The sequence below is a fragment of the Oncorhynchus kisutch genome, linkage group LG23 (assembly GCF_002021735.2).
Source record: "Oncorhynchus kisutch isolate 150728-3 linkage group LG23, Okis_V2, whole genome shotgun sequence".
Classification (NCBI taxonomy): Eukaryota; Metazoa; Chordata; class Actinopteri; order Salmoniformes; family Salmonidae; genus Oncorhynchus; species Oncorhynchus kisutch.
The window spans coordinates 14,772,169-14,800,053 of record NC_034196.2 but is presented as its reverse complement, the minus strand read 5'-3'; the positions used below and the strand labels follow the sequence as shown (position 1 = coordinate 14,800,053).

Sequence of the window (27,885 nt, the reverse complement as noted above, 5' to 3'; positions counted from 1 at the left end):
GGGAGGGATACTTAACTGGGAATGAACTGTCATGTGAGCCTACACTCCTCGCTCCTGCCCTTCCTGTTTGTACATCTGGAATGAGAGAGAGTCAACACTTCCCCTGCGTCTGTCAATCTGGGTGAAGACGACCAGCCGTATGTGCTTTGTATGTCGAGCATGGAATTAAATGTACAGTACCTGGAGATATTTAACTAAATTTTAAAAAATCCATGGTGACTTTTACGATTTTGCGCTTGTCAACTATTGAGCAGTTTTCCACATGGGGTAAGGTTTATTGAATGATATGCATCTGTAGAAATTGTGTTCTTGCATGAAGTTTGCATTCAGTATTGCACTACATAAAGAGTATTTTCTCCTGACTTTTATTTGTGAAATGTACTAATAGAATATTTGCTTTTCATAACAAAGTGTTATATTGAATTATAGTTGAGTATTGTTTTTACAAACAAGAAAGGACAACTTTGCTCCTGTTGCCCTGAAATAAGAAAAAAAGCGGCCAATCGATCAGTTGAAAACGAACAAAGCAAACCAGACTTTTTTTCCAGGCCGCAGACCATGAAGGAAAGAGAGAAAAGACGTTGCTCTTGGGCACTAAAGTGACTCTGTCAGAATTACCCAGACAGGCTCCTACCAGCTGCCTCCCCCTCTCCGTAGTCTGGACAGCTTACTGTGGAGGCTGAGCCACAGGCCATTCAGACTATATGGGCCACTGGCTGGCTAGGTTAAATGGGCCAGTAATGATCTTCAGGAGCTGCTGCTGAAAGTAATTTGTGTCTAAATCACATTTAGATAATCAATGTGTATTTTACCTCAACATTTCAGTTAATCTTGTCCCGGTTTATTTTCTGATTGTCATAGTTAATGGAGTATGGTGTGAAATGGCTAAAACGGGTCATTTAAATGGAAAGTTAATGAATGTGGATATCTAATTCCTGACAGTCGTGGACAGCTGTTATAAATGTATATACATCACTAATAGCCAAATGGTTCTGGCATGCTAGCTGTTCTTATTGCTATGCATGATTATGCCTTCCTGCCAACTGTGCTCTTATCATGCTAATGCACACCTCCAGTACTTGAGTGGTATTGGACAGAGGTAAAAACCTCTGGTATAGGGGAGGGTTAGTGAAGTTTCCCACCAGCGTAGAGTCCTGTGCATACTATCCACAGGCTGGAGACGCACTTAACATCTACTCCCAGTGTGGACCTTTGAGCCCTGACCGGGAAAAAACAGGCATCTGGCAAATATTTGTGGCAAACTTTTGGTCAATTGGCCGCAAATTTGCAGCACGCTCATATTTTCACAAGCAAATTAGTTTTGTGACCAGCTGTTGTGGTTAATTTGCGGCAATTTGTGAGTTTGGCAAACAATTCTAGAAAACTTGTGGTGAACTTTGTTTGCTGCAAACTGTATGCATATGCAAATTAGATCCCTTTTTTGGTGACTCATTGAACAACATTGAAATGTATCGACATAAATCAAATCACATAATTTAAAGTTAACTTACTAAAAACTAAACATACTAAATGTACGGTACCAGTCAAAAGTTTGGACACCTACTCAATCAAGAATTTTTCTTTATTTTTACTATTTTCTACCTTGTAGAATAATAGTGAAGACAAAGTATGAAATAACACATATGGAAAAGTGTTAAACAAATATATTTAAAAATATATTTACTATTTTAGATTCTTCAAAGTAGCCACCCTTTGCCTTGATGACAGCTTTGCATTCTCTCAACCAGCTTAATGAGGAATGCTTTTCCAACAGTCTTGAAGGAGTTCCCACATATGCTAAGCACTTTTTGGCTGCTTTTCCTTCACCCTGCAGTCCAACTCATCCCAAACCTTCTCATTTGGGGTGAGGTCAGGTGATTGTGGAGGCCAGGTCATCTGATGCAGCACTCCATCACTCTCCTTGGTCAAATAGCCCTTGCACAGCCAGGAGGTGTGTTGGGTCATTGTCCTGTTGAAAACAAATGATAGTCCCACTAAGCGCAAACTAGATGGGATGGCGTATCGCTGCAGAATGGTGTGGTAGCCATGCTGGTTAAGTATGCCTTGAATTCTAAATAAATCACTGACGGTGTCACCAGAAAAGCACCATCACATCTCCTCCATGCTTCACAGCGGGAACCACACACGCAGAGATCATTCGTTCACCTACTCTCCATCTCACAAAGACATGGCGCTTGGAACCAAAAATTCTCATTCGACCAAAGGATGGATTTCCACCAGTCTAATGTCCATTGCTCGTGTTTCTTGGCCCAAGCAAGTCTCTTTTTGTTATTGGTGTCCGTTAATAGTGGTTTCTTTGCAGCAATTTGACCATGAAGGCCTGATTTCACGCAGTCTCCTCTGAACAGTTGATATTTAGATGTCTTACTTGAACTCTGTGAAGCATTTATTTGGGCTGCAATTTTATGTGCAGTTAATTAACTCTAATGAACTTGTCCTCTGCAGCAGAGGTAACTCTACGTCTTCCTTTCCTGTGGCGGTCCTCATAAGATCCAGTTTCATTGTAGCATTTTATGTTTTTTGTGACTGAACTTGAAGAAACATTCAAAGTTATTGAAATTTTCTGGATTGACTGACCTCATAAAGTAATGGACAGTCGTTTCTCTTTGCTAATTTGAGCTGTTCTTGCCATAATATGGACTTGGTCTTTTACTAAATAGGGCTATCTTCTGTATATCCCGCTACCTTGTCACAACACAACTGATTGGCTCAAACACAATAAGAAGGAAAGAATTTCCACAAATGAACTTTATCAAGGCACACCTGTTCATTTTAAATGCATTTCAGGTAACTACCTCATGAAGCTGGTTGAGAGAATGCCAAGCGTGTGCAAAGCTGCCAAAAAGGCAAAGGGTGGCCACTTTGAAGAATCACAATTATAAAATATATTTGGATTTGTTTTTTGGTTACTATATTATTCCATATGTGTTATTTCATAGTTTTGATGTCTTCACTACTATTCTACAATGTAGAAAATAGTACAAATAAAGAAAAACCCTTGAATGAGTACAGTAGGTGTGTATTAACTTTTGACTCGTACTGTACATCATGTCAGAGAATGTGTAGGAATATATGATACATTTTTAAAACCCATTGAAACAAAGCCCTATTGTCTACATGTTTTTCAAAAGATAGGATTGATTATTAGAATTGATATGCACACTCTGACTGCAATCAGAAAAATACAAAACGTGTGCGACAGTCTTAAGTGGTGTTAACATAGATCTGTCTAAAAGACAGTGCCAGAGCAAATCAATAGATATTCACATTCACTGACACACTTTGGCTATCTTAGGTGACAACACATATACACACACCATGCTGTTACGGTCTACATTTGGGTCGAGTTAAAACATTGTTACACAGAGAACATGTTTTAAAATGTTACATTTGAAGGTCACTACTAAGGACATGGACTAATAACTCATTACTTAAATGTATTTTATTCATAAAGCACTTTTCACAATCCCCAAAATGGAACGTTTTGAATTTTAAAATAAATGATTGTGATCGAATGAAAGCGTAACACAACGTGCTTCAGTAGTTGAACCAAAGGCTAACAAGCCAGATACCATACTGTAGGCAAAAAGCAGGCACACATGCATTTAAAAACAAACTACAAGTAATTTAACCGTGGCTAAAGAGTGGCTTAAGAGCATATTACCATTGGAATGAGACACTCATAGCTCATCCGTCTATTGATCTATTAATTCAGAGGAACATATCAGCAGGAGGGCTGTGCTTCCTCCTGTCACTTCTCACACTACATACAAGAGCAGATACTTATCCACTATTGTTGAGTGGAAAAAATACATGCTTGCAACAGTCTTGCTGCAGGGGATTCGGTTCCTTGCAGCTGATACACTGTGGTCTGTAGGAATTCCCATGCTGGGGCACAGTGGGAAAATTGATATCAAACACATCATAGGACTTGAAGCACACATCCAGAGGCCAAAGCAGTGTGTACCTTGCTCCAATGCCGGTCCATTATTGACCGTAAACACCTGTGAGCAGTCCCCAAGAGTCAACACAAATGGGTAGGGTCTGGTCACCTCTGCCTGGTGCTGGTACTCAACCATGTTGGTCCCAACTTGTTAGACTATGAGGACTTGTCAGGCACACTGACAATGCCATCACACACAATTTATTTGGTATATTTTATAGCAATTTACATCAATCAAAACCCAATCCCTGTTTGATGCCTACGTCTTCTATTAATTTTGGGCTGGGGCATATAGTTTCATTTACACATCACTAACCATGTTTACAGCCAACCATTTTAATGCAGCTGAATTACCTGACGCATGAAAAGTCAAGACCGGGCTGATAGAAAGATTAAATGGCTACAGACAATTTGTTTGTTTGACGTAGTGGGATGTCTCTTAACCCAGAGTAACCTAAATGTATTACGCGAGAAATGGCGGCGGAAAATCTATAATAACCGTCATATCGACCCTGGACAAGCACACCTGATTCAACTTGTCAACTAATCATCATGGCCTGGGTGAGTTGAATTGAGGTGTTTGTCAAGGGCTAAAATGAAACTGTACTGTTGGAGGTACTTGAGGACCAGGGTTGGTAGACACTGGGCTAGAACTCATGTGCCAGAGGGGGCACATTTGCTATATAATGCAACCGTTTGTGACAAAACTATCAGTAGAGTTCAAAATGCAATATAAACCCATTTAACTTGTTACATGAGAATTTAACAGCAAAAGTAATTTTTATGTGCACTTCGTCATCACGCAAAGCCTTTTATCCACAAAAAGTCAGTTTGCTGGAAACATCGCTGGTGGGAAAATGCATATTGTTTTATGCAGATTATTTAAATATTTGCATTTAAATCTGTTGCAAATTGGATGGAAATTTACCCAATGTCTTTGAGTGTGCAGTAACACGTAACAGATTCTGGAATGCTGTTCCTTTCATTCAAGGTTTACAAAAGGCCATCTAATTGTCCCATCAATCTCCCTATGCTTATCTAATATTTAAACTAACAGGCTGAACGTCAATGAAGGGCTTTCTGGTCTCATTGAAGCTGGGTCGGAATGTCTTCCTGCCTAATTTGTATACTGGTGTTGGGAGGGCCACTGTCAGAAGTCTTAAAGCGATGTCACCTTGTGTATCTGGAGAGAAGACTGTTTAGGGAATAACTTGATAGTTTCAGGCTAAAAGTAAATGAGGTACCACCAGCAGGGTTATTTAAAACAATACCTGCACTTCCAATACGTTTTTAGATCTGTTTCTCGCTGGACTGGTAAAACAACGTTTTTTTGGGGTCCTTGAAGACTGCAATCCAGTACCAGTGAGTTTCCATGAACAGTCTGGGTTTGAAATGTCGAAGTCCTGAACAATCTGGGTTTGAAATGTCAAAGTCCTGAACAATCTGGGTTTGAAATGTCGAAGTCCTGAACAATCTGTTGTAAAGCAGACTAACTTTTTTGTAATATTTTATTACTGCCCCATATGACTTCAAATTGTGTTATGTTGTAGCCAGACAAACGATTACTTTTCCATTGCAATTGATCGTTAGTCTGGCTAACACCTAACTCTTGAAGTCCTCCTGACTTCAGAGTCTGGAATGGCTCTTTGATGTTGTCGGCACAATGCGTCTAATGAAAGGGGCTGTGCTTTTACTGGTTGGCTCTCTGTATTTCTCTCTCATACAGCCCCTGAGTACTGCCCACTTTCTTACAATGGTTGGATTTTCAGATACAAACAATGAGAGGTCTCAACCCCGAGGGAAAAATAAACAGAGAACCAATCAAACCCTGTTGCACGATTTATTAGAACCAGTGTGGTTACAGCTCTCCCTGCGCTGTGAGTTGCGTCAGCCAGGCTAGTTAATCACAGCAAACAGAATAAAATTCAAGTCTGTTTTTGTAAAAAAATGTAATCCACCATGGCCTGGAGTATCCAGCAGACGTGGATACTCTCTGACTATCTCAACTGTCTTGGCCCCATTCTGTCTGGTCCACTGAGCCCTCCAGATCATGGTCTCCTTCATGTACTCTGCAACCTGGTTTGCCGGACAGATGTTGTTCAACCACTTGGTCATCTGGGCTGCGCTCTCATATTTGACTGTTGTGAGCACAAAGTATTCAATAAATAATAATATTCCTTATAACAATCAGTTTTCATAATATACAAATCTTTCAACATATACCTGGCAAGACCCGGCTACTGTTCAAGCTTGGTGTGTCGCTTGGTGCGTCCTGAGGACCTTCCCTTGTAATAAAAAAAAAGGTGGCGTTTATGGAATACTCACTGCGTGAAAGACTTATGTTCTTCTTTAACTTTAGGCTATAGTTGAGTCGCTAGCTAACATGCTACTGAACTGTGACACTAGCATATTGACATGCATATTGGTATTAAAAGACTGCAACGTATTCACCTAAAAATGTGTTTAGGCAAATCATTAGTTATCTAGCTACCTAATCACATGAATTGTGCAAAAATATGATAGTTAATGTTAACTATTTAAGTGCTAGCCAGCCAGTCAGTGAGTGGTGCTGACCGATTTGAAACTGGTATCACAAAAATGTGTTTCACACTCTCCCATAAAACATGACATTGCTAACTAGGCACCATTTTAGCGAATAAAATGTTAGGAAGTTGAATAAGTTACACTCACCAGACAACTTTGTCAGGTACTGTAGCTAGATGGATTGGTTTCTAATTTCCAACAGATGTTTCCCCTTGATTGGTCAGTAATGCTTACTGGTCATGGAACTCATGTGTTTACCATAAATGCTGCTGGTAAACTGTTTGCCACTAGTGGAAATAAATGTTGCTACCACAGGTTTGCCACAGATACAAATAGAATCTTGAGATTAGTGTCTGCCAGAAAAAAACATTTCGCAAACTATTTGGTTTGCAGCATATTTGCCACAAACTTGCTGGAAGTTTGCAACCTTTAGAGAAGGCCTAAGGATTTATGAAATTATTTGTAGTTTTAAAATACAGATACAGTGGGGCAAAAAAGTATTTAGCCAGCCACCAATTGTTCAAGTGCTCCCACTTAAAAAGATGAGGCATGTAAATTTCATCATAGGCACACTTTAACTATGACAGACAAAATTAGAAAAAAAAATCCAGTATATTTTTAATTTCAATAGAATTTGAATATCATTGAAATGTTATTTTTCTTTTCAGTGACATTCTGATTTAATCACTTATGTTTGTGTTGGAATGGAAAGGGTTAACACTGAAGAGAAAGATTCAATCAGAAATTTCTTTGGTCTTTTGGGAGATAACTCCTAGCCAAGTCAGTAATTTGCTCTCAGAAGCTAGATAGAAGGCATCTGCCATTGAACTGAATTAGCAAAGATTTTGTATAACTAAACCAAGATACACCTGTCATTTTCAAATTGGAACAAATTAATCATAGTGGACAGAGCAAGCAAGGAGGTGGGCAGAGCCAAGCACGAGCTAGCGAGATCCTATTGGCGTGTTCTAGCATGCATTTGCATATTTCCATTAGGGAACACCTTGCTCTTCCATATTTGGTTGTGAGTTTAAATTCCAAGTGGATACTTAACATTTATACATCCGGGAAAATATGTCTCATTGTTTGATCTGTGGTATTAGGGCAGAATTTTGGCGTGACAGTGGAATCGACCAATAACATTTTGACTTGTAATAAGTGGGACGTTTCTGCAGAAACGTATGTAAACAGGTTTCCCACGGTCTCGCTAGCTAGCTTTTGTTGTAGGCAATGGGGTCCGCAAACCCCTAGGTACTGCTGAGGATTTTTATGACCGCTAGCAACAACAGAATAAACAAATTACATTCCTACAGTAGAAAAGAAGAATGTCTTCTTTCTAATGATGATTCTCAACTCCTAATAGTGAGCAAATTACACTCATTGGTTCCAATTATATTTACTGGAGTATCTGACATACAATAGGCTTTGAAAAAAGCACCCTGCAAATAGGTTAGCAGTGTGGCAAGTGCTTTTTTTTTAGACCTTTTGTAGCTAATAGACTGTTAAAGTTTACACTTCCTCTTCCAATTATAATGTGGGGAGGTCAAAATAATGAAAAATGATCTACCACATCATTTAATTTAAAATTGTTGGATACTTCTCCTTGCCATTGTCATTCACTTGATGAGACGAAGAGACGTGAATTTGTTTTGTTTTTGCTAACGCGTGATAGGTGTCCCTGGGTCGCCGGTTTGTCTAGGAGGGGTCCCATGGCAAGAAAAGGTTGAAGACTCCTGTTCTAGGCTAGTGTGCAGTGACTGCAGCAGGTGTTATCGAAGAGTATGGTGCTAATAGCTTCGCCCCTTTTCAAGATGAACTTTGAACAGGAAGATAAGTTTCATCGTCTGGGGCGTGGAAGTGTTTTTTAAATTTTTATTGCAGCTCACTTGCTGTTAGCTATCTCCTTGAAAGTAACTTATCTATGTGAAACATTGCTGCATTTAAACTTTAGCTCGCCGGTTACTTTGTGCTAAACGTGAGAATTTTTTTGCACTGGGAAGTAATATTTGTACATTTTGGTTGGGAAATGCTTAGCCTAATGGTTGTGTTTTTGTATTCTTATGATTGGGACCTATTGGCTTATTATGTCAGAGTGAATAGGCTGCTTATCGTTTAGCATCATGCTGTGTGTGACTGCTGTCTCTATCGGCCCTATTTGTTGTACAGAAAGTGTGGTCTCCTACATGGCATGCTCTGCATATTACGGCATGGGCGGTATACTGTATACCGTGCTATTTGGAAGTAGCCACAGGATGGTTTTTCAATAAATAGCATTGAAAGTATTTATTTGAAGTTTTTCTTTAGAAATGTGAATATTTGTAGCTACTTTTTAATTAAATGTCAGAAGGGTGTGCATATTCAGTCTGATCATTTTTGGGTCAGTGCCACTTGAAAAAAATAATTCTGAAAATTTCGTCCTCAGTTAGATGGATTTCATAGTGTATTTGTCTCCCCTTCTTGTGGGCCTATTATATGCATGAGACTTTTGTTTTTATGGGCAACTCAATATTGGGAAGGTGTCCTTAATGTTTAGTATACTCTGTGTACATTTTATCTTATTGGACATTTTCCTAGATATGTTTGGTATGTGCTCTAGCTACAGTATATGCATCAAACTCCAGTCCAGTTAGACGTAGATGATAAACTAGCTCCTAAAGCTGACAGGAAAGAAAGTTAAGCCAGCGACCGTGTGCTCTGTCTGACACAGACTTCTTGGTCTGGGCAAATGGCCACAGAACCACACAGCATGATGGTGGTTAAACTGACCATTCTGTCTGTCATTCAGTTAGACAGCAGCATGGGGAGGGAAATTGTGCAGCACTGATTCCCCTCAGCGGGTTGGTTCTTAACAGCATAATGGCACACAGTGAGTGGAAAGGGTTTGGCTGTCACTGTCTGAGCTGCTTCAAACAACCAGGATCAGTGGGGATGAGGGGTAAATCAAAATCAAATCAAATTTATTTATATAGCCCTTCGTACATCAGCTGATATCTCAAAGTGCTGTACAGAAACCCAGCCTAAAACCCCAAACAGCAAGCAATGCAGGTGTAGAAGCACGGTGGCTAGGAACAACTCCCTAGAAAGGCCAAAACCTAGGAAGAAACCTAGAGAGGAACCAGGCTATGTGGGGTGGCCAGTCCTCCTCTGGCTGTGCCGTGTGGAGATTATAACAGAACATGGCCAAGATGTTCAAATGTTCATAAATGACCAGCATGGTCAAATAATAATAATCACAGGCAGAACAGTTGAAACTGGAGCAGCAGCACGGCCAGGTGGACTGGGGACAGCAAGGAGTCATCATGTCAGGTAGTCCTGAGGCATGGTCCTAGGGCTCAGGTCCTCCGAGAGAGAGAATTAGAGAGGGCATGCTTAAATTCGCACAGGACACCGGATAGGACAGGAGAAGAACTCCAGATATAACAAACTGACCCTAGCCCCCCGTCACAAACTACTGCAGCATAAATACTGGAGGCTGAGGCAGGAGGGGTCAGGAGACACTGGGTAGATGAACAAGCAATGAATCCTTAAATGTTAGTTCGCTGTTGCGTAAGTGCATATTTACTTATTGCCTCACTATAGAGTACATTTGTGGATTTCCATGTACATCCAGGTTCATAATTATTGGCACCCTCTAAGAATCTGTTCTATGTGCTCTATTTCTATGCTTCCCGGGTTTCAAGTTTTGTTTTGTGTCTTTTGCTTTCGGTTTTGTACACCAGCTTCAAACTGCAGAAAAAAAAAATGGATTTAATGACAAGATACTGTATTTCACAGCGGTTTAGATGGTACAATGATTATCTACACTGTCCATTGCTTGTTTTGTCACAAACTGACAAGGAAATGGCAGTTCGATTTCTATATTTTGCACCTTTAAACAAAATATGTTTCTCTGAGCAATTGTATTAGTAACAGCCCCAGACCATTATTCCTCCTCCACCAAACTTTACATGCATCGGGCGGTTAGCATTCTCCTGGCAGCCGCCAAACCCAGATTCATCCATCTGACTGCCAGATGGTGAAGCTTGAGTCATCACTCCAGAGAACGCGTTTCCACTGTTCGAGTTCAATGGCGCTTGGCATTGCGCATGGTGATCTTAAGCTTGTGTGCGGCTGCTCGGCCATGGAAACCCATTTCATGAAGCTACGGACAAACATTCTAGTGCTGACGTTGCTTTCAGAAGCCGTTTGGAACTCTGAGTGTTGCATCTGAGGACAGGCGATTTTTACGAGTTACGTGTTTCAGCCCTCGGTGGTCCCGTTCTGTGAGCTTGTATGGCCTACCACTTTGCGGCTGAGCCGTTGTTGCTCCTAGACGTTTCCCCTTCACAAGAACAGCACTTAAAGTTGACCGGAGCAGTTCTAGCAGGGCAGGAATGTGAAGAACTGACTTGTTGGAAAGGTGGCATCCTATGACGGTGCCACTTTGAAAGTCACTGAGCCCTTCAGTAAGGAAATTCTACTGCCAATGTTTGTCTTTGGAGATTGCATGGCTGTGTGCTTGATTTTATACACCTGTCAGAAATAGCCGAATCCACTAATCTGAAGGGACGTCCACATACTTTTGTATATATAGTGCATCTCTACTGCAGCTGGTATGTGCACAAAAAATACCCTGACTCAGAGGAGAGAATTGAGCCGTCAACTAATTACCAGGCTGTCTTCTGATCATGTCCTAATTATAGAGTTTATACCAGCTGTACGGTGTCCGATCATTTCCCTGCTCCTTCCTTCTCCGTGACTGAAGAGAGGGGGTGAGTGGCCAACCCACTGATGTACAGAGCATTGGTTTGACTCACAATGACCCCCAATATCAATGTGGGATTTTTATCACAATTCCACGCTCCACAATAATCTATCTCTCTGGCGTTGCAGAGATGAATGCCCTCTACTCCCACTCTCCCATGCCTGAGTGTCTGCATTTTGTCTGTGTGTTTTGTATGATTTCTGCCGGCAGTGTAAATAGGAGTGCATTGGCATGAGCTAGCTAAATTCTTATGTGCGTTGTTTGCAAACCATATAGAAACTGACTGCTCAAATAACTCATCCAGTCATCCATTGCAATTTTACTTATCTTATCTTGGCTATAGCACAACTTATTTAATTTGTTTTTTTAATGATATCACCAGACATTATATAGCGGCCATTATATAGCAGCAGGAATTTGGTGTTTTTCTCTCTCTGCTTTCTGGTCTGTTGGACTGAAAAATGTGTATACTGGCAAGGTCTCAAAATGAAGGTGGAATTATAAAAATGTGTATTGATTCTCTGAGGGATTTGTGTACTGTATGCCAATGACTGAAATGTAAAGGATGAAATGGCTTGTACGCATGCATAAGGGAAGGTTCATGTTGATAGGAAACAAACATTGCAAACTTAAAACAAATCTTTGCGTATGTATTTCTCTCATGTCTCTGTCTTCTCTGCCTTGCCAGTCATGGACAAGGCTCTGTGAGCAGATCAGTCTCTTCTACATCATCAGAATGTTGTGTGGTCACACAAAGAACTGAGGCCCAGGGTGCTGGTTGGTCCCTGAGGACGAAGACCAGGAAGCCAGGCCCCCAGACAGTCCTCAGGGATGTTCTCTAGGGGCCACGAGAAGGGCCTCAGTGGACCAGATGAATACAGCGGTGTAGAGGCACCTCAGAGTCCACACAAGTGGTCCAAGAGGAGGGAGCTGGGGGGTAAGAAGAGCACTCAGAGCCCCAAGGTGGGCCGGAGCCTGCGGAGGAAGTTCCAGAAGTTCCTGCAGGGCCCGGCAGGGCCGGGGGAGCCCTCCATCCACCAGCCCCATCATCTGCTCTCCCCTGTGGAGCAGGACATATTTATATGTGGCCTGAAGAGAGATCCCTCCAGTGGGGAGTTCACTGGACTCCACTCCTCCCTGCCCAATGGCCGAAGTCACACAGGGACTCTAAACCCACCTGTGGCTGGGAATATGACGCTGAACAAAGAGGGCTTCATCAATGCCCCCGGTACTGTAAGTACCAACGACCCCACCGCTAGCCTACCCATCACTCCCTCTGGAGAGAACAGCAGCGCTGAATGTCAGGATGGGATCGTGGTTGTGGAGGACACACACAGGCCTTCTCCTAGTGAAGAGGAGGAAGATGAGGGAGAGAAATGCTCCAGTGACATCGTCGAACACATATTGAAAGAGCTGAGAGGTATCAACAAGATTCAGGAGGAGATCGCAGACCTGCGGCAGTACCTGACCTCTGTGAGAGGCTCAGTGGACGAGGTCTCCTGCTGTGTGGATGCAGTGCTGAATGAGATAGGGGAGCTCTACTCCTCTGGAGCCTCAGCACCAGGACCCCAGACCCCTCAGAGGCCTAGTGGCAGCCCGGGCAGTCAGAATGTTGTCACAGCCTTCCACAGGAGGGCCACCAGTCCTTTACTGGAGTGCCTGCAGGGGTCTTGGGACAAAGACCCAGTGAAGATGATGATGGTGCCACCCCAGGAGTCACCTAAAACATGGAGAGAAAGGTTAGCTCCTTGCCAACCCGAACCAGCTGACCAGGAGAATTCCGACCACAGCTCAGAAGTGTCCTCTTCACGACCAGGGCCCAGTCAAGCCAGCCTCTCCTACCTGGACCAAGGGTATGCCCATGACTGCCCCAGCACCAGCACCCTGTCGTCATGTCACAGCTCCAACACTCTGGACCGGGATGCCAGGTACCGCTCAGTTAAGGCCAGGCTATGGCAGAGTGGCTGGGCCTCGGCAGGCATGCAGCACAGTGTGAGCGGAGATGGGGGCTGGAGCGAGGAGAACGGTTGGAGCGAAGAAGACATCTACTCCTGTCAGAACAGTGGGGAGGAGGTGGAGGACCACTGTGCAGGGCCAGGTGCCTGGGACAGGTACACCACAGGAGAGACCAGCAGCACCCCAGGCCAGTCCTCCCACAGCAGCTCAGAGCACCTGTCCCTGCTGTTCGGCATCCATAAGAACTCTCCCTCCAGCTCGTCCAGTGTGGTGGACTGGCGGCACCCCAGGCAGCAGGGCAGCAATGGACACCTAGTGTGTGACTGTTCAGCCAACTGCCCATACTCTCGGAGCTCCGGCTACCACACAATGGACGCCTATGCTGATGTGGGGAGCTGTGGGCCGTCCAGGAGCATGAGTTGCTCCACTGTACTGCTCACAGACTGTGATGATGGCTACCTGGAGCTGCACTCCCCCTATGACCGCTATACGTCCTCCGCTGACACCCTGGATGTGGGATCCGTTGAGAGCCTGGACAGGGAGTGGACTGAAAAGTGTGTCCCAAGAGACGATGCAGGAGGGTGGGTGTCGGGGGACCTGCCTAGCCCTGAGCCTGAGAACACCCAGCTCCTCAATGTGGGATTTGATGTGAAAAACATTGGGAAGGCTGTGCTCACCTTTAGGTCTGCTTTGAAAGGGGCTCTGAGGAAGCTGGAGGGTTCGAGCCCGGAGCCTGGCAACGATGACAGTGAGTCAGAAGCAGCTTCCTCTCCTGTCAGAACCTGCTCCCCTGAACCCCCGGAGGGAGCGATCACTATGCCAACTGATCACGTTCGCTCTGCGTCTCCTCTGGAAGAATATAGCGAGGCCTCAATCTATGTGGACTGCAGCCCAGCCCAAGAGAACCTGCCTTGCTCCCTACAAGCATCCCCAAATGAAAGGACTCACTCCCCCTGCACCCCTACCGAGTATCACTCCATGGAGCATTTAGAGAGCCAAGGAGAGTATCAGACTGATGGAGAACTGTCCAACCCAGAGCTAACACCAGACCACAGTCCTCCAGGAAGGGCTGGGAAGAGTTCAGCAGATTTTAACATCAGCCCAGAGGGGATAGGGTTAAGTCCAACAGGGTTAAGTCCAATAGGAGAAGACCACGATGGCGCTGATCAGGATGAGTTTAGAGAACAGGATGTTGTTAGCCCTAAGAAGGAACGCCTTGCTAATCTGCAGCGCATCCTGAAAGAAAAAAGACAGAGACGTAAACTTTCCAAAACTTCCCAAGGATCCCAGTCCATGTTCTCTGAGGAGGAGTTCAATCCAGGTAGATCTCCTTTCGTGTGCTACATTATTTGCAGGTACAGCAACAAAAAAAAAAGTCATCTAACACTCATATTCCCTATGTACCTAAACTCTGACTGCTTTTCTCTGTCTTCATTAGATGGAAATGACACATTTAGCCCATAATTTATAACTATTAATGTAGCAGTATAAGATATGATTGATCCTGACAACTTGGATTGAAAATTGTCACTTGATTGGTAGTATAGTTGCCCTGGTTATTTATGATCTTCTTAGCTATTTATATACATGAACCCTAATGTTGTCTTTTTTTGCTTCCAGATGGCAGCAGAGAAGATGACCAGGTTACTCTCATGAATTTCAAATGAGCTCCCTTTTCAGTTATGTTTTGTTTTCATTTACACAGATATAGTTTGAGTTTTGGTGCGACTGTTGTGTTTGCCGTTGGGTGTTTTTATATCGTATGCACGGAGCCAAGCATGGTCCCTTTTTTTGTTTGTCATACCTTGAACTGAGGTGTTTAACTCTTTGCTTGGGATTTATTTTTGAGGTTTGCACCTAATGAATGCATTTTCAAATGGATATAGAATTATGTCTTGATCGAATTAAAAGCTCCTATTATTTCTGTAAACCTGAATAGAGTAAAATAGTTATGTTCTTGGCAGGATCAGACCAATAGAAAACACTGTGGTGAAGTTGTTTTTGGAGAAGCCATATTCTCGCACCGGCTTCAGTGTTTACATACAACATCTGAATCTACCTGGTTCCCTCAGAACTGTTTCAAACGCTGTCAGAACCTCCTAGTACTGGGAGAGGAGAGCCCCAGAGGGGTCCAGCTACCTAACTGTAGCCCCATTAATCTGAGTGGAAGAGGAGCACTGGCGCTGATGAAACACTTTACCTCAGAAGAAGAGAGAAAACATTTATAGTTATTGTAAAACTCCAAAATAATTATCCAATGTACTTCCCCACCAAAGTTTTCTCTGTTGTACTCTGAACTGCGCAACAAAAACAAGTTGTGCCTTGCTTTATCTGCATCTGTACATTGTAGTGATGTGGGACAGCAAACTGCTCAGTGTTCCTCATCTCCTTCCCACATCTGATTTGACATGCACCTCCCTCTTGCTATTGAGATAAACACATATACCGGTCAAAAGTTTTAGAACACCTACTCATTCAAGGGTTTTTCTTTATTTTTACTATTTTCTGTAGAATAGTGAAGACAAACTATGAAATAACACCAATGGAAGACTGTTGGAAAAGCATTCCAGGTGAAGCTTGGTTGAGAGAATGCCAAGAGTGTGTAAAGCTGTCATCAAGGCAATGAGTGGCTACTTTGACGAATCTCAAATATAAATTATATTTTGATATGTTTAACACTGTTTGTTTGGTTGCTACATGATTCCATATGTGTTATTTCATCGTTTTCATGTCTTCACTATTATTCTACAATGTAGAGAATAGTAAAAATAAAGAATCTGTTGAATGAGTAGGTGTGTCAACTTTTGACTAGTACTGTATATATAAACAATGATCATTTTGGTTGTTGAATTTGATCTATTTTAGGCTTTTCAGTTTGGCAACAATCATTAGATGCCATGTATGGATCAAATGTAATCCTCTCCTTGTCTCGAGACATTACTTAAAATGCTGTTCTGAAATGGTTTTGTTCTGCATGTACCATCCAAGAGGTGAAACTCAACCTGCTCTGTCTCTTTCCATTCTCACTAACCTCTGTGTACATTTTTTAACATATAAGATTAAGTATATTACTGTGGTCTAATTACTGACTCTGAAAAACGAATGTGTGTTAAATCCTGCAGGGACGAGATGATGGACACAACTCCAGACAAGCTTGGATCAAACCAGGGTAAATCATGATGATACCCAAATAATTTCTGTCAATGTTGATTTATATTTCACATACCTTTTTAATGTGCTGGAAAAGCTGATGCATGTGTTTTGTATTCTGTACGAGCGTATCATTCTGTTCCGTGTCCATAGCGGTGGAAGTGGTTTGTTTGGGATTGACAGCATGCCAGACCTTCGTAAGAGGAAGCCTATACCTCTGGTCAGCGATGTGGTAGGTGTTGCTTCCCATCCGTCTCAATGCTTCAAATCACACTTTCTGTCCTGTCTGTCAGTACATGTTGTTCTATCCTGTAATACCAGAACAAGAGAAGCATCTTCATAATTAAGGATTAAATTGATCATTTCAGCATTTGCTTGAAAGAAAGTGATATCATCATAAGGAATCACAGAGCTATCACCCAGTGAGGCACATGTCAAACCAGTGTTACATTCTCTCTAATTATTCCCCACAATTCTCTTGAATGCAATCACTCTCCTTGGTCAGGCTATGGTAAGTGGAAAAACCACAATTGCTCCTTTCCTTTTAGTCAGAATTGTTTTTAGTATACTGTATATCAAGTAGGACATGAGATTGTACACCATGCAACTGTTCTGCAAATAATGTGTAACAGGGGTTTCATGCTGCACGTGAGTAACCAAATGTCACCGTGCAACTGCACTATAGTTTTCCTACTTGATATAACCATTTAAAACAATATTCCCTTCCTCGTATTCTACCTCTCCCCTTAATTCATTCATATGATAGATTGATTTGTTCTGTTGGGTTGTATTCTCCACCCTTACATGCTGAGCCATGTACAGACCATCACTACTGGCATTAACTGAATCCTCCATTGGTCACACACACACACACAAAAACACACACAAACGTCTTGACTGGTCAGTGATGGTTTAGTTCCTCCCATGTTATCACCTTACATGACCTGTGTTGTAACAATCTTTACATTAGTTCCTTCCTTCACCCGGTCTGGTGTTAACTCTATGGGCCTTGTTCTACTCACTTGGGTAGTACACTCACTGGGTAAAGGTTCACAGAACACTTACAGTACTCCACCAATCTTTGTGATCACTGTTTGGGTTTAGTTGTTTTAACATGGCAACTAACATGATTTTCACCTGTCGTCCACAGTCACTGGTCCAGGCTAGAAAGGCTGGAATCACCTCTTCCATGGCCGCGCGCTCCTCCGTCAAAGACGAGGAGCTGGTGAGTACATCATGGGATGCATATTACTCTACTGAATTAATCAAGACTCTGTTCAAAACTCACCTGAGAGGACCAATATCATAGGAATAAGTAATATCTCAGTATCCTCTCTCCTTCCCCTCTGTAGAAGAACCACGTTTATAAGAAGACTCTTCAGGCTCTGATCTACCCCATCTCCTGCACCACGCCCCATAACTTTGAGGTGTGGACGGCCACCACGCCCACCTACTGCTACGAGTGTGAGGGGCTGCTGTGGGGCATTGCCCGCCAGGGCATGAGGTGCTCCGAGTGCGGGGTTAAGTGTCACGAGAAGTGCCAGGAATTGCTGAATGCTGACTGCCTGCAGCGTAAGTACAGCACATCTGAAGCTAGACAGACAAAGTATGTTTCGGATCCTTCTGCGACGACGCAGCCCTATTGCTAAACTGAGCGATCTGATGCATTGAAAAGCCAGTCACACGATTGACAGTGTATGAGACATAGATATGCATTTTGCAATAGATTTGTGTTTTATCATTTCTCTTCTCTCATTTGGCTGGGTCGACACTTTTCCAGACTTTGTCAACCGAATTGGTGGCTCGAACTTTCCTGTTGATTTACTCCTACCTCCTCACCATCCCAGAATACAGCTGTCAGTGATATGTAAAGTACAGTGGAATTATATGGTGTACTCTGTTGGTTATGACTGATGTTGCACTGAAGACATAATTATACATCCAAGTCCTTTTTCATTCTGATGACTCGGATGGTCAAATAAATAGCTTTTAACAACTGGGTAGATATATACGAATATTTACATCACAACCTTCACATTATGGTGCCACAAAGAGACTCCTATTCCATGTACTGTTTTTGGGTGGTTTCTGATGTTCTAGGTGCTGCGGAGAAGAGCTCCAAGCATGGGGCTGAGGATCGTACCCAGAACATCATCATGGCCATGAAGGACCGCATGAAGATCAGGGAGAGGAACAAGCCGGAGATCTTTGACGTGATCCGGGATGTCTTTGTCGTCAGCAAGGCGATCCACGCTCAGCAGATGAAGACCATCAAACAGAGTGTACTGGACGGAACCTCCAAGTGGTCGGCCAAGATCACCATCACAGGTACACCAACAGAGGGAGTAATGGTATTGCACCAGTGGTCACGTTCCATGAACTGTTCTATTGTACTGTAACTAGTCTTCTCTCCCCATCTGACTATGTCTGTCTCTTTATTGATTTCAAATGACTCTGTGTCATCCTGTCTGTCCACCTGTGGTATGATGCTTCCCTGTCTCACTGTTCATATGTCTGTCTGCAGTGCTGTGTGCCCAGGGACTGCAGGCCAAAGACAAGACGGGTTCCAGCGACCCCTACGTCACGGTCCAGGTGGGCAAGACCAAGAAGAGGACCAAAACCATCTACGGCAACCTCAACCCTGTCTGGGAGGAGAAGTTCCACTTGTGAGTCTGACTTGGCCCTGCACATGTAGTCAGTAGTATTACCCTGCGAGAGCGCGTGTTCCTATAATGTGTAAGCAGGCCAAGACTTCAAGCCTCAGGCAGTCTAAATGTCCTCACCCAAAGGAAGTATGTGGTCATGTTTAACCCACTTCCAAAATATCACACGCTGTCTGGAGCCATTTGACAATGGGAGACACTAATTTATTCATGTTAGTGGTGCACACACGTGTAATCAACTCTTCCCTTTATATTATGTCAGGCCACACCTAGTTCAGTTCTACTACCTTAGAATGAGCTGCAATGTTAGCATCCACGCAATGTAGTTACCATGCATATCTGTTCTTGGTATGAAATCTTCATGTTAACGCTACCTTACTCATTTTCTCCCCCAGCGAGTGTCATAACTCGTCGGACCGCATCAAGGTGCGTGTGTGGGACGAGGACGATGACATCAAGTCCCGGGTGAAGCAGCGTCTGAAGAGAGAGTCCGACGACTTCCTGGGTCAGAGCATCATCGAGGTCCGCACGCTCAGCGGAGAGATGGACGTCTGGTATAACCTGGGTACGTCCTCGCTATCCTGCAGTATACTGTCGACTGTATGTGAGACGAAGGTGGCTGCCTGTGTTCGAGACCCATCGTTATGTTAAGTGCATGTACAGATTAGTCAAAGGGATCAGAATGGTAAGAATGACTGCGTCAAAGGAGGACATACCACTGCATCGCAGCCCTGAGAAATAGTAGTGGCTTCACACAGGGCCTGTGTGAAGCCACTAATGTTAATGTGTTCTCTGGAGTGAAGCCATGAAACTGTCCATACCAGGCCAACTCTGAGCCGTTGGAAAGTGTCCAGGATACAGGGCCCCTCCCCCTTTCACAGCCTCTCCTCAGTCCTCACATGCCCCTGTGCTCCCTCCTCATTGTGTCCAAGAGGCTCTATTTTTAGTGTGTGTACGCGGGTCTCAGCGTAGAAGTGCTTGTATCCAGCCGTTTCAGATGATCAAAAGGGTGAAGGTTGTTTGTTTTGTTCATGCTTCTTTTATTCTGGAATCCTCCGTTTTCCAGATATGTACTGCTCTAATCCCTATCACTCATACATCTACTCTTCTACGTTATGCCAAAGGCATATTCTGTTAGCGTCCTCATTGCATCTGCCAATTCCCTCCTTTTCCGTTTTGAATTATACTCTATTATTATTATTATACTCTATAGGAGGGCTGAAATGAACCCTTTCAACCAACAGATTGTTAGTTGCTACACAGTGCTTTGTCTTAATGGACTGTCTGTCCCAGGGTTAGTTCATGATGGGTTGAAAGTCTAAGAAAATAAACATTGAATCAAAATGTATTTGTTACATACACAGTTGACAGCATTCAAGAAATGTGCAGTGAAATCCTTATGTGCTAGCTCCCGCAACACCCAAGACCTCTTACTGTAACACAGTGGGTTAGTTGGCACCCTAGTGTATCTGCCTCTCATATGTCACCAGCTCTGATCTACATTGTAGCCCTCTTCTCTAGTCCAGTCTGTGTTGTGCTTGTACCTCATTACCCACGTCTCCCTTGGCCAGCAATACCATTTGTCTTGCCCAATTGCACAGGCGAGGAGTGGCCCTAAGGCTCCTACTTGCCCTGGATGAAAACATTGGCTGTCACCACCATGGTCTTTACTTTCCCCTGGGCTTACTCTCACTTGTGCTTCCTCTCCTGCCCCTTTCTGTCTTCCTTTGTCCACACGGCTTCTTTCTTCCTCTGTTTTCTAGCTTTTACACTCTCCCTTTTGGAATGGGCTGGTTAGGGACTCAGGAGGAGGGTGGGGTGTTGAAAAAGCTCTTCAATGTTCTTCTAGCTTTAAACACTTTCCAAAAGTGAATTGTTTCATCGCCCTTGGCTTTCCTTTTTCTTCCTCCTCTTAATGATAGTCAACCTTTTTAGGGATGCCTCACTGTCTGTCATGGACTTCCTATCCCTGCAGATGAGAGACCCAGCATGAGTTACTGATGTGGTGTGTTTGTTTGCGTGCATTGGGTATGTGATTAACTGTGCCATTCTGAAGCTGCAGGCCTCTTTCTTTGCCTGTTTAATCATGACTTTTTGAAAACGACTCCACCATGATACTGAAAAGGCCTTTCAAAGGAACAGCACTTCTTGAATGCTAAAGTGGTTGCTTAGTGTGTTCGCTCTATGACAAGGGGAAACGTCTGTACACTTTCCCTAGACTGTGAAATATACATTTAGCTGATGTTACTCATTGACTGTGTTCGATACAACACTAAAAGAGCTGTGAAATCATACGCAAAGCCACTCTCTCTTTCATCTCCTCCATCCTCTTAGGGGAGATCTCCTCCTTGATTAATATGTAGCACACTCCAGTCGTATCGCGGCCGCTTAGACGACACGTACGAATTACCCTGATAATGTGGCTGTCAGGGGAAATAGCCGGGGATGAGCTGCCGAACACGCCACTTCCAGAATAAGACCAGCTGAAGTGTCCTCAGCCGGAAGAACAAGGACAAATCCATACAACCCCGAGCCCTTGTCCTCAGTACAAACTGTAGTAATGCTAGTAGTATATCACCCACTGAATGGCCTTGTAGCGGAGCCACTGTAGACCCATTGATAGTAATAGTCTGTAATTGCCATTTGATTAGCAGACCTGCTCAATGTGACAGATCTAGATTATATTATTTGACTCACTGACTTGTGTGTGTCTATTGTTACAGAGAAGAGGACCGACAAGTCGGCCGTGTCCGGCGCTATTCGTCTCCACATAAGTGTGGAGATCAAGGGAGAGGAGAAAGTGGCTCCCTATCACGTCCAGTACACCTGTCTACACGAGGTACAACACTCAGTACATCTCTTTGTTCGTAAGATTACTGCAGAAACCATAATTGAAACTAGTCCTAAACCAGCTCTGAAACACAGCTTCTTGTGGGTCTCTGTATTACACGGACATTGTGGCTGTCTGCCTTCCAGAACCTCTTCCACCACTCAACGGACGTTCTGGGCCAGGGGGTGGTGAGGATCCCAGATGCCAAAGGAGACGATGCCTGGAAGGTGTACTTTGACGAGGTGGCCCAGGAGATAGTGGACGAGTTTGCCATGCGATACGGGATCGAGTCAATCTACCAGGCAATGACGTGAGTCAGAGGAATCTGACAACCTACTCTAACTTTCTCTTGCTATCACACGCTCTGTTCAATCTCTCTTTTGTTCGCTCTCTTTCTCTTGTTCCCTCTTCTCTCGTTCTGTTTCTTCTCTTTCTCTTATTCTCTCACTCTCTCGTCTCTTATCTCTGTTATTTATCTTCTCTCTCTTGTGCTCACTCCGTCTCACTCTCTGTCCTTCTCCCCTCTCCGCCCCCTTTTCTCTAATATGAAATAGCCATTTGGTGCTGTTGTCATTTCCTGGTGGCCCCAAATGAAGGAAAGTCAATTATAAATGGTCTAAGAATGGCTTTGTCTCCATGAGGTGCCATTTTTTGTGCAGATGCCTGTTAACTGGCTCCATCATTTACACAAAGCACACTCAGGTGGCCATCCCTCAGACGTAATGGGGCAGGGGCCTGATGGGAGAAATGAGACAGCCATCCCACATAGTGAGGGATCATTGGGTGAGAACCTGACCCCAGAGAGAGTGCTAGCTAGCTAAACATAGGCCTGCTCTTGTGCAGTGTGGTGTAAATCCTATTACGTCCCTGAAATCCACTGCTATTGTATATTATTTTGCCCAATAATGAAAGATGTCTATGGTATAAATTGGGTCAAATTACATAAACATGTCCTTAGCATTTCGACCTGAACATTACATTGTGATAATTATGGTATGTGAACAAGAGACGTAATGAAGCTTTTAAATAATAGAATCAACCAACATTGAGCTGCTGTCTTTGAGCCCTCCCTGACAGTGCCCTCTCCTGGTGTGTTTAGGCACTTCGCCTGCCTGTCCTCTAAGTACATGTGTCCTGGCGTTCCGGCAGTGATGAGCACCCTGCTTGCCAACATCAATGCCTTCTACGCCCACACCACTGCCTCCACCAACGTCTCCGCCTCTGACCGCTTCGCCGCCTCCAACTTCGGGGTTCGTATGGCCCCACACCCCTTTCTCTCCCAACCCCAATATCACCATCTACCTTGTAGCTGTCATATACCACAGCTTGTCTTTCTCTGAATGATTTTCACCTTAATTCTCTCTTCCCTCCAACAGAAAGAGCGCTTTGTCAAGCTATTGGATCAACTCCACAACTCCTTGCGCATTGACCTCTCCACATATAGGGTAAATTGAGAAGTTTTAACGTTGACCTCTAAATATGCACCTTCCCCCTCTCTCTGTTTTTCCTCATGGAATGGTCCCCAATTATTCTCCCTCAGAACAACTTTCCTGCCAGCAGTAAGGATCGTCTCCAGGACCTGAAGTCCACTGTGGACCTACTGACCAGCATCACCTTCTTCAGGATGAAGGTATAGGCAAAGGGCTAGGCTACAAAGACTCTCTGTGAAGAAACATTTTCTCTACTCCTGCCTTTGATGTTTTAGTTTTTCTTACTCTCAATGGGTACTGGTGCTATGACTGTAAATCATTACGATATATCACTCTTTATTGTGCTGTGTAAGTGTTCTCTGTAACGCTCATCATCTCCCTCTGGTGTTCAGGTCCAGGAACTGCAGAGTCCCCCTAGAGCCAGTCAGGTGGTGAGGGACTGTGTTAAGGCCTGCCTCAACTCCACCTACGACTACATCTTCAACAACTGCCAGGAGCTGTACAGCCGCCAGTACCAGCTGCTGGACACAGTGAGTCACACAGTCGATCTTAGTTCAACTCACTGCCATTTACACTAACAGATTTAATGCAGGATATTCATATTCTACCCAGAGTGGTTGAAAATGCACTTTGGTGATGACATTTCACTTCATTATGTTAGAAAATACATTTTACCAAGGCAAGTATAATTGTTCATGTTCTGAATCATTCAGTGGGGTCTTTATCTACCATATCATTAACATGATATCAAAAAGTCAGATGTCAATAACCTAGTACATCCCATAATGAGCACCAAGCTCAGTTGAGAGTGGTGCAGCTTTATCGCTGACACTTTTGAGGAATTTACTTTTTGTCTTCCAAGTTGTTACTGAGTGTCGCAATAATCCAAATTAGCATGACATTGAGCTGAATTAAATGCAAAAGGCTTTGAAAATAAATAAAAAGCTTGTCGTACCCTTTGTTCCGTTGACATTTCACAGAAATACGCTTGTTTTTGCGAGAAGTCTTTGGGAAAAGAACAGGGACTTCACATGAACAGCGTATATTAAAATACTATGTCATGTCTCAAAATCAGTATTTATCTTACCTCTATAGTTTTATGTCCTCCGGATTCGAAAAGAAAGATGGCGAGTTCAACAGTGAGCCTGTCAGTTAACCTTAAATCTTGCACAGTATATCCCCTAGCTGACGTGATGCTGTTTTCCTGATTTATGACCACTTTTTTTCCTCTGGTCTCCATTTATTTTGTCACCCTAATTTTATCCATCCTACAAGGGTAAAAACTCCATTAAAATTTGAACGTATTATGATAGAGACATAAAGTTTGGATCGTTTGGTTTTCTCAGAGGAGTATCTATACAATTAACATATCATTTTTGCCTGTTGTGTTGTTGTGTTCTGGTCCAGCACAAAGAGGATCTTCCCCTGGAGGAGCAAGGCCCCAGCATCAAGAACCTGGACTTCTGGCCCAAACTGATCACCCTTATAGTCTCCATCATAGAGGAGGACAGGAACTCCTACACACCCGTGCTCAACCAGTTAGTATCCACACACACTAATAATTTATGTACTCCTGTAATATTTCCAGTATGTAAGGATACTCTCTACCATCTCTCCTCCAGGTTCCCTCAGGAGCTGAATGTGGGGAAGGTGTGTGCTGAAGTCATGTGGGCGCTGTTCTCCCAGGACATGAAGTATGCCATGGAGGGTGAGTCACCACGGATGGCCGATCAGGAGCCGAGCAGACACGTGTCCAGTCTGCGTTAATTTGGGGTCAAGCTCCTCAACCACTAATACCATATTCCCAGTCTTAATGGCCCTACCAGGCCTTTTGTCTGAGTGTGTTTGTGTTAGTTGTTACTATAGGGCGAAAGAATGAGCCCCAGACTATACAGTTGAAGTCAGAAGTTTACATACACTTAGGTTGGAGTCATTAAAACTAGTTTTTCAACCACTCCCCAAATTCTTGTTCACAAACTATAGTTTTGGCAAGTTGGTTAGAACATCTACTTTGTGCCTGACACAAGTAATTTTTCCAACAATTGTTTACAGATAGATTATTTCACTTATAAGTCACGATTACAATTCTAGTGGGTCAGAAGTTTACATACACAAAGTTGACTGTGCCTTGGAAAATTCCAGAAAATGTCATGGCTTTAGAAGCTTCTAATAGGTTAATTGACATCATTTGAGTCAAATGAAGGTGTACCTCTGGATGTACAGTGGGGCAAAAAAGTATTTAGTCAGCCACCAATTGTGCAAGTTCTCCCACTTAAAAAGATGAGAGGCCTGTAATTTTCATCACTTCAACTATGACAGACAAAATGAGAAAAAAAATCCAGAAAATCACATTGTAGGATTTTTTATGAATTTATTTGCAAATTATGGGGAAAATAAGTATTTCGTCACCTACAAACAAGCAAGAATTCTGTCTCTCACAGACCTGTAACTTCTTCTTTAAGAGGCTCCTCTGTCTTCCACTCGTTACCTGTATTAATGGCACCTGTTTGAACTTGTTATCAGTATAAAAGACACCTGTCCACAACCTCAAGCAGTCACACTCCAAACTCCACTGTGGCCAAGACCAAAGAGCTGTCAAAGGACACCAGAAAGAAAATTGTAGACCTGCACCAGGCTGGGAAAACTGAATCTGCAATAGGTAAGCAGCTTGGTTTGAAGAAATTAACTGTGGGAGCAATTATTAGGCAATTGAAGACATACAAGACCACTGATAATCTCCCTCGATCTGGGTCTCCGCGCAAGATCTCACCCCGTGGGGTCAAAATGATCACAAGAACGGTGAGCAAAAATCCCAGAACCACACCTAGTGAATGACCTGCAGAGAGCTGGGACCAAAGTAACAAAGCCTACCATCAGTAACACACTACGCCGCCAGGGACTCAAATCCTGCAGTGCCAGACGTGTCCCCCTGCTTAAGCCAGTACATGTCCAGGCCCGTCTGAAGTTTGCTAGAGAGCATTTGGATGATTCAGAAGAAGATTGGGAGAATGTCATATGGTCAGATGGAACCAAAATATAACTTTTTGGTAATAACTCAACTCGTCGTGTTTGGAGGACAAAGAATGCTGAGTTGCATCCAAAGAACACCATACCTACTGTGAAGAATGGGGGTGGAGACATCATGCTTTGGGGCTGTTTTTCTGCAAAGGGACCAGGACAACTGATCCTGGTCTGATGAATGGGGCCATGTACCATGTATCGTGAGATTTTGAGTGAAAACCTCCTTCCATCAGCAAGGGCATTGAAGATTAAACGTGGCTGGGTCTTTCAGCATGACAACCGCCCGGGCAACGAAGGAGTGGCTTCGTAAGATGCATTTCAAGGTTCTGGAGTGGCCTAGCCAGTCTCCAGATCTCAACCCTATAGAAAATCTTTGGAGGGAGTTGAAAGTCCGTGTTGCCCAGCAACAGCCCCAAAACATCACTGCTCTAGAGGAGATCTGCATGGAGGAATGGGCCAGAATACCAGCAACAGTGTGAAACCTTGTGAAGACTTACAGAAAACATTAGACCTCTGTCATTGCCAACAAAGGGTATATAACAAAGTATTGAGAAACTTTTGTTATTGACCAAATACTTATTTTCCACCATAATTTGCAAATAAATTCATTAAAAATCCTACAATGTGATTTTCTTGAATTTTTTTAATTCTCATTTTGTCTGTCATAGTTAGTGTACCTATTATGAAAATTACAGGCCTCATCTGTTTGTGGGAGAACTTGCACAATTGGTGGCTGACTAAATACTTTTTTAACCCACTGTATTTCAAGACCTACCTTGCCTCTGCTTGAAATCATGGGAAAATCAACAGAAATCAGCAAAGACCTCAGGATTTTTTTTTATTGTAGACTTCCACAAGTCTGGTTCATCCTTGGGAGCAATTTCCAAAAGCCTGAAGGTACCACATTCATTTGTACAAACAATAGTACGCAAGTATAAACACCATGGAACCACGTAGCCGTCATACCGCTCAGGAGGGAGACACGTTCTGTCTCCTAGAGATTAATGTACGAAAAGGTACAAATCAATCCCAGAATTTCTGCAAAGGACCTTGTGAAGATGCTGGAGGAAACCGGTACAAAAGTATCTATATCCACATTAAAACAAGTCCTATATCAACATAACCTGAAAGGCAGCTCAGCAAGGAAGAAGCCACTGCTCCAAAACCGCCATAAAGAAAGCCAGACTACTCACAAAGCCCTGACCTCAATCACAGAGAGAATTTGTGGGCAGAACTGAAAAAGCATGTGCGAGCAAGGAGGCCTACAAACTTGACTCTGTTACACCAGCTCTGTCAGGAGGAATGGGTCAAAATTCACCCAACTTATTGTTGGAAGCTTGTCGAAGGCAACCCGAACTGTTTGAACCAAGTTAAACAATTTAAAGGCAATGGTACCAAATACTAATTGAGTGTATGTAAACTTCTGACCCACTGGGAAGGTGATGAAATAATTAAAAGCTGAAGTAAATCATTCTCTCTACTATTATTCTGACATTTCACAATCTTAAAATAAAGTGGTGATCTTAACTGACCTAAGACAGAAGTTTTACTAGGATTAAATGTCAGGAATTGTAAAAAACTGA

The 27,885-nt window shown here is 43.2% G+C and overlaps 1 protein-coding gene across 7 annotated transcripts in view; it reads left to right on the top strand.

Annotated features, from left to right (window-relative positions):
• The window catches only part of unc13bb (unc-13 homolog Bb (C. elegans)), a 100,344-nt gene that overhangs the window by 57,103 nt on the left and 15,356 nt on the right, over positions 1-27,885 (top strand). For 4 of the 7 annotated variants that reach the window (XM_031802414.1, XM_031802411.1, XM_031802413.1 and 1 more), the window contains exons 11-26: positions 16,331-16,377; positions 16,512-16,590; positions 16,864-16,869; positions 17,509-17,583; positions 17,711-17,930; positions 18,459-18,686; positions 18,883-19,024; positions 19,417-19,586; positions 21,745-21,860; positions 21,998-22,161; positions 22,951-23,101; positions 23,228-23,296; positions 23,392-23,481; positions 23,674-23,811; positions 24,689-24,819; positions 24,904-24,989. In XM_031802414.1, the coding sequence (XP_031658274.1) occupies positions 16,331-16,377; positions 16,512-16,590; positions 16,864-16,869; positions 17,509-17,583; positions 17,711-17,930; positions 18,459-18,686; positions 18,883-19,024; positions 19,417-19,586; positions 21,745-21,860; positions 21,998-22,161; positions 22,951-23,101; positions 23,228-23,296; positions 23,392-23,481; positions 23,674-23,811; positions 24,689-24,819; positions 24,904-24,989 (1,912 nt within the window). The remainder of the gene's footprint in view (positions 1-16,330; positions 16,378-16,511; positions 16,591-16,863; positions 16,870-17,508; positions 17,584-17,710; positions 17,931-18,458; positions 18,687-18,882; positions 19,025-19,416; positions 19,587-21,744; positions 21,861-21,997; positions 22,162-22,950; positions 23,102-23,227; positions 23,297-23,391; positions 23,482-23,673; positions 23,812-24,688; positions 24,820-24,903; positions 24,990-27,885) is intronic. The other 3 variants (XM_020457273.2, XM_031802412.1, XM_031802410.1) reach the window with 1 other exon arrangement.